The sequence below is a fragment of the Thamnophis sirtalis genome, unplaced genomic scaffold (assembly GCF_051295495.1).
Source record: "Thamnophis sirtalis isolate CommonGarterSnake01/CBP01778 unplaced genomic scaffold, rThaSir2_p1.2 scaffold_8, whole genome shotgun sequence".
Classification (NCBI taxonomy): domain Eukaryota; kingdom Metazoa; phylum Chordata; class Lepidosauria; order Squamata; family Natricidae; genus Thamnophis; species Thamnophis sirtalis.
In genome coordinates this window covers 17,325,444-17,339,491 of record NW_028261388.1, presented here as the reverse complement: position 1 = coordinate 17,339,491, position 14,048 = coordinate 17,325,444, and the positions used below count along the sequence as shown (strand labels likewise).

Below are 14,048 nucleotides of genomic sequence, written 5' to 3'. Positions count from 1 at the left end.
GTGACCGGATATGAAGATGCCGACGACACTTGTCAGAACCACCTTATATTACCTCACACACAGCACTGGCGTGCATAAGAATGTGATGTAAACTTGTTTTTTAAAAGGCATCTTTGGTTTGAGTTAAAACAACTTCAACACACGAAATGTTCTGATTGCACCACAAATGCAGTCATCATCCTTACCTTTCACAGAGGCACTGAGTTTTATAAACAGGAGCATGATAGTGTAGAATAATCATATCCAAGGACCAGTGGTGGGTTTCAAAAATTTTTGGAACCTCTTCTGTAGGTGTGGCCTGCTTTCCGGGACCACTGGTGGAACCTCTTCTAACCGGTTCGGTAGATTTGACGAACCGGTTCTACCGAATAGGTGCGAACTGGTAGGAACCCACCTCTGCTTCTAACGCTATTATTCCATGTTCTATCTTCCTGGTCAGCTACTCCAACCCCCTGTTCAGTGCAGGATCTGCTGAAGCCTTCTGGACAGATGGCTATCCAGAAGGCTTTAGCCTATATCATTTTATCAGGCAACTTACCTCATTTGTTGACACCAATTACTGCCAAGAAAAACATCATGCTATCTAGCCCGAATCCACTTCCTGGAATTTCAATCTACTGATTTTGGCCCTGTCCTGCAAGATTACTAAGAATAAAACCAGTTCTTTCCTCTAAATGACCACACTTCCATTCTCTATACCCAGATAGGCAGTGAAGGCACAAAAATATAACACATTGAAATTGTGTCAACAATTTAAGCAACACTGTAATCAGGCCATCAATAATTGTGCTTGTCAATTAGTTTGCTGGGGAAAGTCTGAATTGACTAACAAGCTATAGTGAAACTAAACCATCATGTTTTATTGTTAAAATATGTATGATCATCATTCAATATAAACCAATAGCTGAACAATTTTTTGAGAATTCTTAAAAAGAAAATTAAACCTCTCAACATCTGCAGAGTCTCTATTTCTCTTTAATTTGTCTAGATACATGAAATAACATTTTTGGCTCACAACACATTAAAGCAAATACATACTAAAATAAAATAATAAAATAAAATTGTTTTCCCCACTGACATAATGTTGATTTCTACATTATAGTGTTTCTGCTTCATTTAGAAGTACTCCACATGAACTCTATTTTCCAGATTATTCACATCTTCACTAACTCGGAAAGCAATTATGATAGCCTGTATTTTAAAAAATAAAAATAAAATAAAAACGAAAAGCAGCTGAAATCTCCAGCTCACAATGTATGTTAATGAGGCAAAAAGCTCAGTATCTTGTTTAAAAAGTAGCAGCATAATAAAACAATTGGCAAAACCACTAGATGGCACTCCTTTGCTGCAAGTCACATCTGGTAGGATGAAGTTTGTCTTTAGATCTTTAACGAAAAAAGGAAATTCACATATGCAACTCCTTTTCCAATCCATAAGTATGGGATACACATTATTTATGACCTTGGGAAGTAATTTAAAGGTCTTTTAAATGAAGCATGAATCATGAGGTTGTATCAATACACCTCTTAATTGGTGGGATAGGACATAGGCAACCGACTTTGATTTGAAAAAAAGTCATCTCTCAATTAGAGATTAATGACATGATTTAAAAATGGATTGCCACTGCACTGTTTTAAATATTGGACAAAATATGCCAAAACTGCCTTAGCAGAGAATGTGGCATACGGCGGAAGGTAGGACTGAGTTTGATAACCAAACTATAACTTCTCTATTTTACTAAAAGGTAACGTTGGTAGACCGAAATATCACACATCTGCGGACTTCATGGCATATGAAAGGTACCAACTTGATGAGGTGCCCACAAGTTACAGCAAAAAAAATGTTAACGTGGCATCCATGATGGTGTGACACGCTATTCATGTTTAATGTATATTACACATAAAAACTACCCCCAATAATTAAGATGTGAAAACAATGAATAACATCATTTAACCCTAAAAAAAAGTAAGAGAAAGAAAAAATTAGAAAAAGGTGAATCTAAGAGAAAGAAGAAGGAAACAATAAAAATGAATGAAATTGGTCTGACTTTGTAGAGTGATCTGACGCAGGAAAGGTGCATGTTCAATTATGAGTGAGAGAACTACAGGTGGGCTTGAACTTAATGACTATGTAAAGTTAGGACAGATCTTTTCCAGGGATACTTAGAATTTGATGTGGAGGTTCTGATGCCCCTTTCCCCATATTACCATGCTCAGCAACTGGCCTTCATTTATGGCCTTGTGCAGTGTCCCACACTCAAGTGGCCACATTTTATGTCTTTTTTTTTTTTGCTGAAAATTAGCATTTACTTCCTGTTTTTGGCAAGAGCAGCCCACAGCAAAAAAATCGATTTGTTTAACGAATGCAGATTTTGCTTAATGACTGCTACAAAAAAAGTTGTAAAATTGGGTTGATTACGTGACCTCTTTTGACTTATGACCACAGTGGGCAGTCAACATTATGGTCATAAATCACGGACTATCTGTACAATGCATACCAAAAACACGCATGGGCAAAATGCAGCAATTGTCAAAAGAACTCAGGAATGTTCTGTTTCTCCCTCCATATCAAATTGAGTTTTCTTTAAACCTCAATAGTCTGGAGATGGTTTGGTCGGATAAGAAAACATGCATAAGAGCCACGGTGCTGCAGTGGTTACAGTGCAGTACTGCAGGCTACTTCTGCTGATCATTGCTGTCCGCAGTTTGGCAGATCGAATCTCACCAGGCTCAAGGTTGACTCAGCCTTCCATCCCTCTGAGGTGGGTAAAATGAGGACCCAGATTGTTGGGGGCAATAGTCTGACGTTGTAAACCGCTTAGAGAGGGCTGTAAAGCATGTGAAGTGATATATAAGTCTAAGTGCTATTGCTATATATGACAATAATTGCTGCAAACAATGAGGAAGAGAGAAAAAGTATTTGCAACATGCAGATTTTGGGAAATGATGGTGGCAAAGTTTCTAGGCAGAGCAAAGAATAATTCATACTAGAAGAAAAAAAGAAAAAGCAGAGCAATTTTGAATGGGAGGAGAAAAAAATCTATCCGGGAAATGGGTGAAAACAGATTAAAGCAAGAGAGTGAATGGGATTAAAAATAAGACAAAACGATTTATGATGAACCTGAAGTAAGGACAAGCTGGATGGAGAATTTGAGAGATCTGAATGGGGATGACCATGGTATATCAAAGAGTTGAAGTGAAATGAATACTATTAATTTTAGTGTCCAAAAAGAATGGATAAAAAAGGATTTACAAATGCTTTAGAGAATATCAAAAAAGAATAAAGCTGCAAGTGCAGATAATATAACTGGACAAATGTTAAAATATGAATATCGTTCAGTTGTGAAGTGACTAAATGACTTATTGAATATGTGCATGAAGATGCATGAAAATGAAGATAGGGATGCAGTGGCTCAATAGGGACATGGTGGTTCAGTGGCTCAGATGCTGAGCTTGTCGATCAGAAAGCTTGGCAGTTTGGCAGTTCGAATCCCTAGCGCCATGTAACGGAGTGCACTCCTGTTACTTGTCCCAGCTTCTGCCAACCTCGCAGTTCGAAAGCATGTAAAAATGCAAGTAGAAAAATAGGGAACACCTTTGGTGGGGAGGTAACAGCGTTCCATGCGCCTTCGATGTTTAGTCATGCTGGCCACATGACCACGGAGACATCTTTGGACAGTGCTGGCTCTTCGGCTTTGAAACAGAGATGAGCACCATCCTGTAGAGTCGGGAATGACTAGCACATATGTGCGAGGGGAAACTTTACCTTTATGAAGATGGTATCTCTGCCTGGTAGTGACTGCCATTATCCCCAAACAAATAAAAAGGTAGCAACAGTAAATGCAACAACTATAGATTTCTTGAGTGTGTTTGGCAGAATTTTAAGTGAAAAGATCCAAGAGGGACCAAAATTTGGGAATAGCAGAATGGCTTAATGCTATGTAGGACTGTATAAATGTATGAACATGAGAGAAGTTAGGAAGCCAGGTTGCTCTGGGGGTTAAAGCACCAGGCTAGAAAGTGAGAGACTGTGAGTTATAGTTCTTAGCCATGAAAAATTGGCTGGGTGACCTTGGGCCTGTCATTCTCTCTCAGTCCAACTCTCCTCACAAGGTTGTTGATGTAGGGGAAATAGTTGGAGGGAGGTGTATTGAATATGTTGAGCACCTTATTTGTAAAAATAATAAAGGTGGGATACAAATAAACATATAAATAAAAATAAATAATTGTTTGCCTGCTGATTTAGAGAAAATGCTTGATAAAAGTGAAGAGGCTTGAATTACAGGATGATTTACGTGAATATGGAGTTGAAGTTAGGTTGCTGAATATGGTAAGAATAGTAATGGATGTAAAGTATTCAAACAAGCCCATTTACATATCAAATGACAATGCATAAAAAGGGTTTATGGAAGCAAGGATGAATGGTTTGGTATAAAATAAATGTAGCCATGTTTCCTTTTATATTTCCTTCTCTTATGACTTAGTTCTTTTGGCTCATTATTTTTTATTCCTTTTCTGTTTTTTGCAAAATTTTGTAACATTGCTGGCCAGGAAAGAGATATGTGTGATAGATAAGTGTTGTGGCCCAGCAGGAGCCATGGGAGCTGCAAACAGACTTTGACAGCGAGGGACCTTATGAGTCGGCTCTGGAAGATGTGGAGGGCCCTGGACAGGGTTCAGACTCCGAGCAGGGACCAAAAAGGCTGGTTGGCCACCAGGAAGCACCTGAGGCATGGAGCAACTGTGAAAGCCAAAGGGAGTGTGTCCCTGATGTCAAGCCCTGGAGCAATGGTGAAGACGTCAGGCCCTTGAGAGTGATGAGGTGCAGAGGGAATTGGTCCTGGACACCCGGCAGAGACGGGTGGATAAGCGCCGGCAGCAATTACAGAGACAAAGGAGATAATTGGACCCAGGTGGTTGTGATTAGGCTCCAGCCAAGAGAATATATAAGAAGAGACTTTGGGAGGAGGCTGTTTGCAGGATTCAACTATTATACTAAAGCTGGAGAAGCTCTGGTGTGTATTTCTTATCTGTGGAAGTCTGGGTTGCTGCCAAAGTCTTGTCAGTGTGTTAATTTACTATGAATAAATTGTCTAGCAGTAATCTTGTGTCGGCGTGACTCACCGTACCGGCGGGGTGTGTGTGTCAGAACAGATAAGTATGAGCATACTGTCAGACTTGGAAGCCATTTTTTACCTTTTCGACTTCAGGCCTGCCACATTGTGGGAAAATGGGAGGGGGGGATTATACAGTCTGGGTGATATGTAGCCATAATAACATTCTTTCACAGAAAGTCAAGGTCAACTGGCCTGGCAGCTACGATGAGGTGACTGGGAAGCATCTCCAGGTCAGATGGTGCCAGATTAGATCATGTGATGGACATGTAGGTGTTGGGCAGGGACTTGAACTTTCTTTTGGGTGGGGAGAACATGGAAACTTCCAGATTTAGGTTTTCCGAGATGTGCCAATAGGACATCGCTAATAAAATGGAACTTTGAGGAAACTCAAGCCTTGGATTCTTCTTTCATTAGGGGTGTTACTTGGAATCCTGACACCAGAGGTGGGATTCAGCAGGTTCTGACCAGTTCTGGAGAACCAGTAGCAGAAATTTTGAGTAGTTCAGAGAACTGGTAAATACCACCTCTGGCTGGCCCTGCCCCATCTATTATCTGCCTTCCCTGTCCCAGCTGATCAGGAGAAAATGGGGATATTGTAGCAGCCTTCCCCTGGAGTGGGTAGGGAATGGAGATTTTGCAGTATCTTTCCCTTGGAGTGGGGTGGGAATGGGGTTTTTACAATATCTTTCCCCTGCCACACCCACCAAGCCATGCCCACAGAACAGATAGTAATTTTTTTTAATCCCACCAATGCCTGACACATACTTGAAAACACAGTGAAGACTACAAAGTTATTGGTCTTCTTAATTTGCTTCCCAGAATAAAAAGAAATTGTAAATCTCTTTTCAGGCCTGGCTACAGCACGGAAACCGCTTTGGTCGCATTGATTGATGATCTTTGGAGAGCCAGGGATGGAGGTCATGCCTCCATCCTGGTACTCCTTGACCTCTCTGCGGCTTTCGATACCATCGACCATGGTATCCTTCTGCGACGACTGCGGGAGGTGGGGGTGGGAGGCACTGTCTTACGGTGGTTCTCCTCTTACCTATCGGACAGGTCGCAGTCGGTGTTGGTCGGAGGGCAGAGATCGACCCCTAGGCCCCTAACGTACGGGGTGCCGCAGGGTTCGGTCCTGTCCCCCCTCCTCTTTAATATCGACATGAAACCGCTGGGTGAGATCATTCGACGGCACGGGATAAAATACCACCAGTATGCGGACGATACACAGCTGTATCTGTCCGCCCCGTGCCAACTGAATGAAGCAATTGACGTGATGTGCCAGGGCCTCGAGGCTGTTAGGGACTGGATGGGGGTTAACAAGCTTGTACTCAATCCAGATAAGACCGAGTGGCTGCTGTGCTTCCCTCCTACTAATTGGCCAAGTGTTCCACCTCTCAGGCTGGGGGGTCAAACGGTACGCCCCTCAGACAGGGTTCACAACTTGGGAGTCCTCCTGGACCCACAGCTGACTTTTGAACATCATTTGTCAGCTGTGACCAGGGGGGCATTTGCCCAGGTTCACCTGGTGCACCAGTTGCGTCCCTACCTGAACCGGGAGGCTCTCACAACAGTCACTCGTGCCCTTGTGACCTCCAGACTGGATTACTGCAACATGCTCTACATGGGGCAGCCCTTGAAGAGTATTCGGCAACTTCAGCTTGTCCAGAATGCAGCCGCGCGAGCAATCGTGGGTGCGCCTCGGTTCACCCACGTAACACCTATCCTCCGCGAGCTGCACTGGCTGCCTGTTGATCTCCGGGTATGCTTCAAGGTGCTAGTCGTCACCTACAAAGCCCTTCATGGTATTGGACCTGGGTACTTGAGAGACCGCCTACTGCCAATTACCTCCACTAGACCAATTAGATCCCACAGACTAGGCCTCCTCCGAATTCCATCAGCCGGCCAGTGTCGACTGGTGACTACCCGGAGGAGAGCCTTCTCTGTGGCTGCTCCGACCCTCTGGAACGAACTCCCCGTGGAGATTCGTACCCTCACCACCCTCCAGGCCTTCCGCATAGCCCTTAAAACCTGGCTGTTCCGACAGGCCTGGGGCTAAAGACTCGCTGCCCCACTTCGAATGGTATGATTGTTGTGCTTTTAACTATGTATGGTTTTTATGTTTTTGTTATTCTGTTTGTATTTCCCCTCCCTTTTTGAGTTGTGAGCCGCCCTGAGTCCCTTCAGGGAAAAGGGCGGCATACAAATAAAATTAAACCTAAACCTAAATATCCAAAATGCTTGATATGAAATCAAACTGAAAGATAAGATGATAGCCCAGGCTGTCTTATGAGTCTTATTAGTTTGATGCTTATTCCTATGTAAAAGTATTGATCGATAAAGGAAATAAATGGAAAAGAAAAACTGAAGGGCACTATCATCCATTTGAAGTATGAATGAGAGTCATATTTATCTATTTCTCATTTTAAAAAAAACTAATTAGCAATATCACTCTAGTTCAGTAAGTAGCTTGAAACTGTTTTATTGAATTTGGTATACTTACAGAAACTTATTAAAAGCTGTAATTAGGGATTGGCCATAAAATGGCGAATGAGAATAAATGGGAACAAATGATAGAAACCGAAGCCAAGGGAATTCTAAGGAAATATATGTGATGTCTGAATCGGAATTAGCTGTGAAATGGATTTAGGGAAGGACACCGATGAACACTTACTGAAAATGTCAACTGAATGAAAAAGACAATGTTAGGAACTGCCAGGAAGAGACTGAAATTAAACTTGCCACTCATAATGTTTTTATAGAAATGTATGATGCTCCATGAAGACTGTCATCAGGCTGTACCATCCTTCAGATTTAAGAGGAGAAGGTGTTTCAAAGCATTGGCAGCCCCTTAAGCTAATCCATCTTGATCAGAGATGCAGCTGTTTTAAAAAGCTTCTGACAGTTTCTACATAACAACCCTATGTGCCCGGAAGCAACTTCTTCACCTTCAAAGGCCAAGTCTCAAGCCCTAGAATATTCTAGTTGTCGGATTGCAAAAAGATTGTCATGCCAGCAGAAAAGCTACACGAAGTGTTCAAATAATAAAAAAAATGGTTTGAAATAGCTTGCTTGTCTTGTTCTTCTAGACTAGAAGTTAGGATTATCCAAGAGTTCTACGATATTATTGAAAGGGTGAAATTTCTTTTTATGCAATGCATATTTTTTATTTGAGAACTCATTGCCACAAAAGGAACTGAAAGTCGTAGTTTAGATGACTTAGAGAAAATAAAAATCTGTCAACGGGGAATGGAAGCTTCCTTTTCAGATGTATTTTTGTTCTTCTTGTTGCTGTTGCAGGTTGTACGCTAAGAAAGGATTATAACCCTTAAATTTTTACCATAACAGTACAAGAAAAACACATGGAGGTGTCTGACAGCCTCCTGTCCAAAGATATTAAAATCTTGGGAAAATTCCTCACTGATTGGAGGTTCACTCCTAGCACCAGCAACTGTGTGCTTAACAACAAACTAGCATATGAACATCAAACTAGCATGTGAAGAACAAACTAACATATGAAGAACAAACTAGCATATGAAGCCCTGAAAGGTCTACTTAAACAACTTACTCCCCTATGATCTCCATCCAAAGAACCTTGGAGTAATGTTGGAAGGGACTTTTTTGTAAAAGAAATACCTAAAGAATAAGGTAAAGATAAAGGTTCCCCTCACACATGTGTGCTAGTCATTCCCGACTCTAGAGGACAGTACTCATCTCTGTTTCAAAGCCGAAGAGCCAGCGCTGTCCGAAGATATCTCTATGGTCATGTGGCCAGCATGCAGGGGTGGATTTCTCGCCCCGTTCCAACCGGTTTGGTTGGAATGGGGCCGGCGGCGTCCTCGTGTACGCGCGCGGTGCACGCATGCGTACTAGCATCTGTGCGATGCTCCAGCTGCTCCTGGAGGATCGCGCAGGCGCTGTATGCATCCTGTGCATGCGTGGAAGCACAGAACTCGTCAAAACCGGGTAAGGACCGCGGGCGGGCGGGTGGGCCCTTCGCCGTTCCCAGAAGTTACTTACTTCCGGGTTCGCCAACCAACCGGTTCGCAGGGACCGCCGCAAACTGGTTGAAACCCACCCCTGCCAGCATGACTAAACACTGAAGGCACACCTTCAGCGTTTACCTTCCTACCAAAGATGGTTCCTATATTTTCTACTTGCATTTTTTACGTGCTTTCGAACGGCTAGGTTTGCAGAAGCTGGGACAAGTAACAGGCACTCACTCCGTTATGTGGCACTAGGGATTCAAACCATTGAACTGCCAATCTTTCTGATCGACAAGCTCAGTGTCTTAGCCACTGAGTCCCTACCTAAAGAATACGCCGGCAAAAATACTAGCAGCAACGTACTCAGAAATTATGTGGAACTAAATGGGAAGCTTCAGCTACCACCCTCAGCCTTAGGGTTGATCTACTCTGCAGCACAATATTGTGTCCGTACATGGCGTAACAGATGCCATACTAATAAGTGAGATATGAGACACAATGACACCAGGAGGATGTATTAAAACCACTCCAACTTGCTGGCTTCCTGTTCTGAGCCATATTGCAGGACAACTTTCCGAGGGCAAGATGCACTAGTGAGAGAAAACAGAAAAATGATGAACAATTCACTCCTACCAGTGCATGCCGATCTTCCACATTTATCAGCAGGAAGACTCAAATCCAGGAAGCCTCCACTGGCACTTGCACAACATCTGCCCAAAAACTCTAACATCAATTCCCTATGGAATATGCCCAGTTATAGGAAGACATATAAATGACCTTACCTGGCTTTGAACTACCATCTCAGCAATGGATAATTCTGAATAGGATTTGCACATCACATGGTGTCTGCTGAGACTCCCTGCATAAATGGAGCATAGTATCCTCCCCTCAGTGCAGAGGTGGGCTGCTACAGGTTCGCCCAGGTTTGAGAGAACCCATAGCTGACATTATGGTTGGTTCAGAGAACCTCCAAAGCCCATCCCTGGCTGGCCCTGCCCACCCCCTCCCAGGAGTCTCCACACGGCCTGTTTTGGATACAAGGTAAGTGCAGGGCCCATGCACAGGCTCAGGGAGGGGGAAAACGGGCCTCCTGGAAGGCCTCCAAAGCCTGGGGGAAGCAGTTTTTGCACTCCCAGAGGCTTGAGAAAAGCCTCTGGAGCCTGGGAAAGATGAAAATGCCCCCACGCAGTGGTGCAGGAGGCCAACTAGGCCACGCCCAACATGGCCACACCCACCCCTGGCTGAAATTTTTGAAGCCCACCCCTGCCTCAGTGTGACTGTGGGATTCCATGTCAAACTGTAGATCATATTGTGACTGGCTGTAAGTTAAGAACACATACCAGTCCAGTATCTGATTTTTTAAAAATATATGCAATGCCATGCATAGTTACATGGCCTAGACATTGATATTTGAACATAGATCTTTTTAGCAATTTATATTCTACTAATCTAGATGAAACACTAATTTATATTGCTAGTCCATGTATATGTCATATGTTAAATAAATAAATAAACCCTTACATGCTTTCTTGAAACATCAGACTGAAAATGTAATATGGGACTACACTGACCCTCAGCCTGTACTGTTCCAGCAGTACAGGCAAGGACAGAATCACTGTTTTCCTTCTCTCTTCCCAATCCCTGTTGCATCTCTTAAATTATAAATCTAAAGGCAAAAATAGTTTTATTACATTTTGTTCGCTGCTCTGCAGTGGTGGGATTCAAACATAATGATTTCTTCCAACAACCAGTTTACCAAACTGTTCAGAAAGTTTTACAACCGGTTCTCCCAAACTGGTGCAAACTGGCTGAATCCCACCACTGCTGCTCTGAGAATCTTTTTAGAGGAGGACATGGAGAAAAATAATTTGAATGAATGAATAAATGGAGTTTACATGCCTTTCCCAATGTTTGTGTTTCATAATAAGCAAACCATAGAGAATGTGATATGTTGCAGTGAGCATACCCAAAGTGAAGATATTGATTAATGAAGAATACTTAGAAAAAAGCATTGCAAAGAAATAATGAAGACACATTTTTATGCGTGTATATTTGGTGCCTTTAAGTCAGTGTTCACTCCTTGTCTGCCTGTATTTTTCTTGGTAAGATTTTGAATCTAATTTACCCTTGCCTCTTTCCTACGGCTGAAAGAGAATGGCTGACCCAACATCACAACAATGGCTTTGTGTCTAAAACAAGACTGGAATTCATGGTCTTCTGATTTCTAATCTGGTGCCTTAAGCATTACACCAAAATGGCTCTCTAATAAAAATAGGTAATGGGGAAAATATACACACGGAAAAGAAAATTGAGTTTAAAAAATAAGAAAATAAAGATATGATCTCTATAGTAGTAATGTAGATCATAACAGAGAGAGGGAGAGAGAGACAGAGAGAGACAGAGAGAGAGAAACAGTAAGATCATATTGAGCTTGCTAAAGTGTGTTACATGGCATGTGATTGTGTTTTAGACAGATTGGTAACTGATTATTGAGTATCAATCAATCAACCAACCAATTTACCAAAATTAGGTTGAATGGAATGAAACTATGAGACTACTAACTGCTCTTTGGTTGACATAACAATTCCAAGTCTGCTGTAAAACTGATATAGTCAAATAGATATATAGACAAGATACTGTGTAGGATCTCTGGATCTTTGAAAGATTTCCTACCGGTGGGAAAAATAATAAATCAATGGAATGGCTTGCCTATAGAAGTTGTGGGTGCGCTATCACTGGAGCTTTTAAAGAAGAATTGGACAGCGATATGTCTGACATTGAATAGGATCTCCTGCTGAGGACCTCCCATTCCAACCCTTTCATTCTGTATGATTGTATGCCTTCACTGATTTAACAATCCTATAATTTCATATTGCATATTTCAATGGGACCATTAGCATATCTGTCCACTACTGTCTTCCAAACTATTACTATGGCAATCTGTTCTGTCAATAAAATAGTGTTGCAATATGATTTATTAGTGATGCTGGTTTCTATCTTCATTGGAAGCCAATATTGGGGCTTTTCTTATTGTATCCTCCAAAGAAAAGCCAAATTTACGGTAGCAATAGCAGATTCATTTCTTTAATCCTATTTCAAGTGTACTGACTGTATAAATGTATCTATCTCTGGAAGTTAAAATCTTAATGTTAATAAATTGTGTGAGTGAGAGAGATTTATCGAAAGAGTTTTTGAAGGGAATCCCTCTGAAGACTCTTTTGTTTGAAGAATTGTGTCCCTGCCTTATATGTGACCAATATTACCCACATTTAAGGCAATCAGTCTTTCACCATTATATTTCATTAAGTCCCAGAATACACTGCCTCTGTTAATTTTCCTGGGTAAATCTAAACAGTGTTTTATTGGAACTTCCCATTTAGAGTAAAAATGGAGCCAATTATTGATACTAATTAGCAGATTATATGTAAAAGTGGAGATGAGAAAAATGTCATCTTGGCAAACAGGAAAGAATAAAAGGCCCATAAGAGAGTTCACTTCTAAAGCAACCCTGCTGTGTGGCATTGAAAGCAAGTATTACCTGTTCTAAGAGATTTTGAAGCCTCTCTATTTCGCAATCTATTACGAATTTCTTTTCTTGTCTTCGGTCCAAATCTTCTAAAAGCTGCCTGTAACTTGCATCGTTAAAATTCTCCACACATATGGCGCTAACTTGCCAGCTTTTTTCTCCCGCTGTTTCCATAATAGCTTGAAGTATTGAGTAACCTAAAAGAAAATGAAACAATACACTAAATGACGTAGTCCTTGCATTTCGTGAATCACAAGACCGTTTAATCAATATCCCTTTTCTTATAATGTTAGCGAGTAGTTAAAATTTATAGTCATTAACCACTGTGGTTTCTCTTCTCTTCCTACTACACACACACACACACACACACACACACACACACACACACACACAGACTCACTCACTCACTCACACAACCCTGTCAATGGCTTAAATATTGTTCAGTTTATTAAATATGCAATACCAGATAAACTAGGCTTTTGATTTGAATAGGAGCGGATTAAGATTAAGAGTCCAGACTATTTCATAAACCTTGTTTGCTGATGTGAACTGAACCTCTAAATATCTGATACTAAGCTGTTCAGCCTCAATTTTAGATAATGCTTACTGTAGCATATAAATCAACGTGCTCATACTCATCAACTATGCAAGCAAAGATCTTCAGAAAGACCATTTCCTAATCTCTGGATATTTTTCCCCCTTCTGTTTCTTTCTTTCTTTTCCTCTTTATCTGGGCAATCGTCTTCTGCTGCAGTATTGAAAGCATGTATCTTACACTTATTAATTAATCTGTTACTCAACTGGTCATGCAAGTAAATTAAAACCTTTCATGAATATACAAGCATATATCATCTGAGAAGAAAAAGTTGCCATAAAATATTGCTTCTATATATCTCTTCACTCATTCACCCACTTATTGTCATGAGTAATTGTCATTGAGTTAGGCAGGCAAGATGGTAGTCTTAAGCCTTATTCGTGTCTTTTTCCATTTATCACATTTGTATTATCATCATTTCACAAATTTGTTAGCTAGGACAGATGAACAGGGTTATATTTTTATAAAATAAAAAAGTATCTCAAAATGTATCTCCCTCAAAGATAATAAAGGATGAAAAATAAACTGAAAAAAAAAACCCCTCCACCAAATTGGTTGAGTTAAATTGTCACTTGCTCCCAAGGAACCTTCTATTCAACATGAAGCTTTTCCTTTTTAGTTTACCTGAGGTAAATCCCTTGGGGAAAAAAAGAATAACTTATTCTTTGGGGGTTTTTAGTTTTCAAAATTGTATTAGTTTGTCAGAATATAAAATTTAAAAAAATGAAAATAATGGGACCGTGTGGAATTCTATCCTAAAAATAGTAGCGGCAAATTATCTGCATCTTTTACATCTGGCCACACAGATTTTATTTTCCAGTAAAATCC

The 14,048-nt window shown here is 41.0% G+C and overlaps 1 protein-coding gene across 9 annotated transcripts in view; it reads right to left on the bottom strand.

Moving 5' to 3' along the window:
- GRIA4 (glutamate ionotropic receptor AMPA type subunit 4) overlaps positions 1 to 14,048 on the bottom strand; it is a 291,186-nt gene that overhangs the window by 87,474 nt on the left and 189,664 nt on the right. For all 9 annotated transcript variants that reach the window (XR_015697457.1, XM_087721153.1, XM_014071708.2 and 6 more), the window contains one exon: positions 12,638 to 12,822. Coding sequence is in view for 8 of the 9 variants with exons in the window: in XM_087721153.1 (XP_087577279.1) it covers positions 12,638 to 12,822 (185 nt within the window). In the remaining variant the exon portion in view is untranslated. The remainder of the gene's footprint in view (positions 1 to 12,637; positions 12,823 to 14,048) is intronic.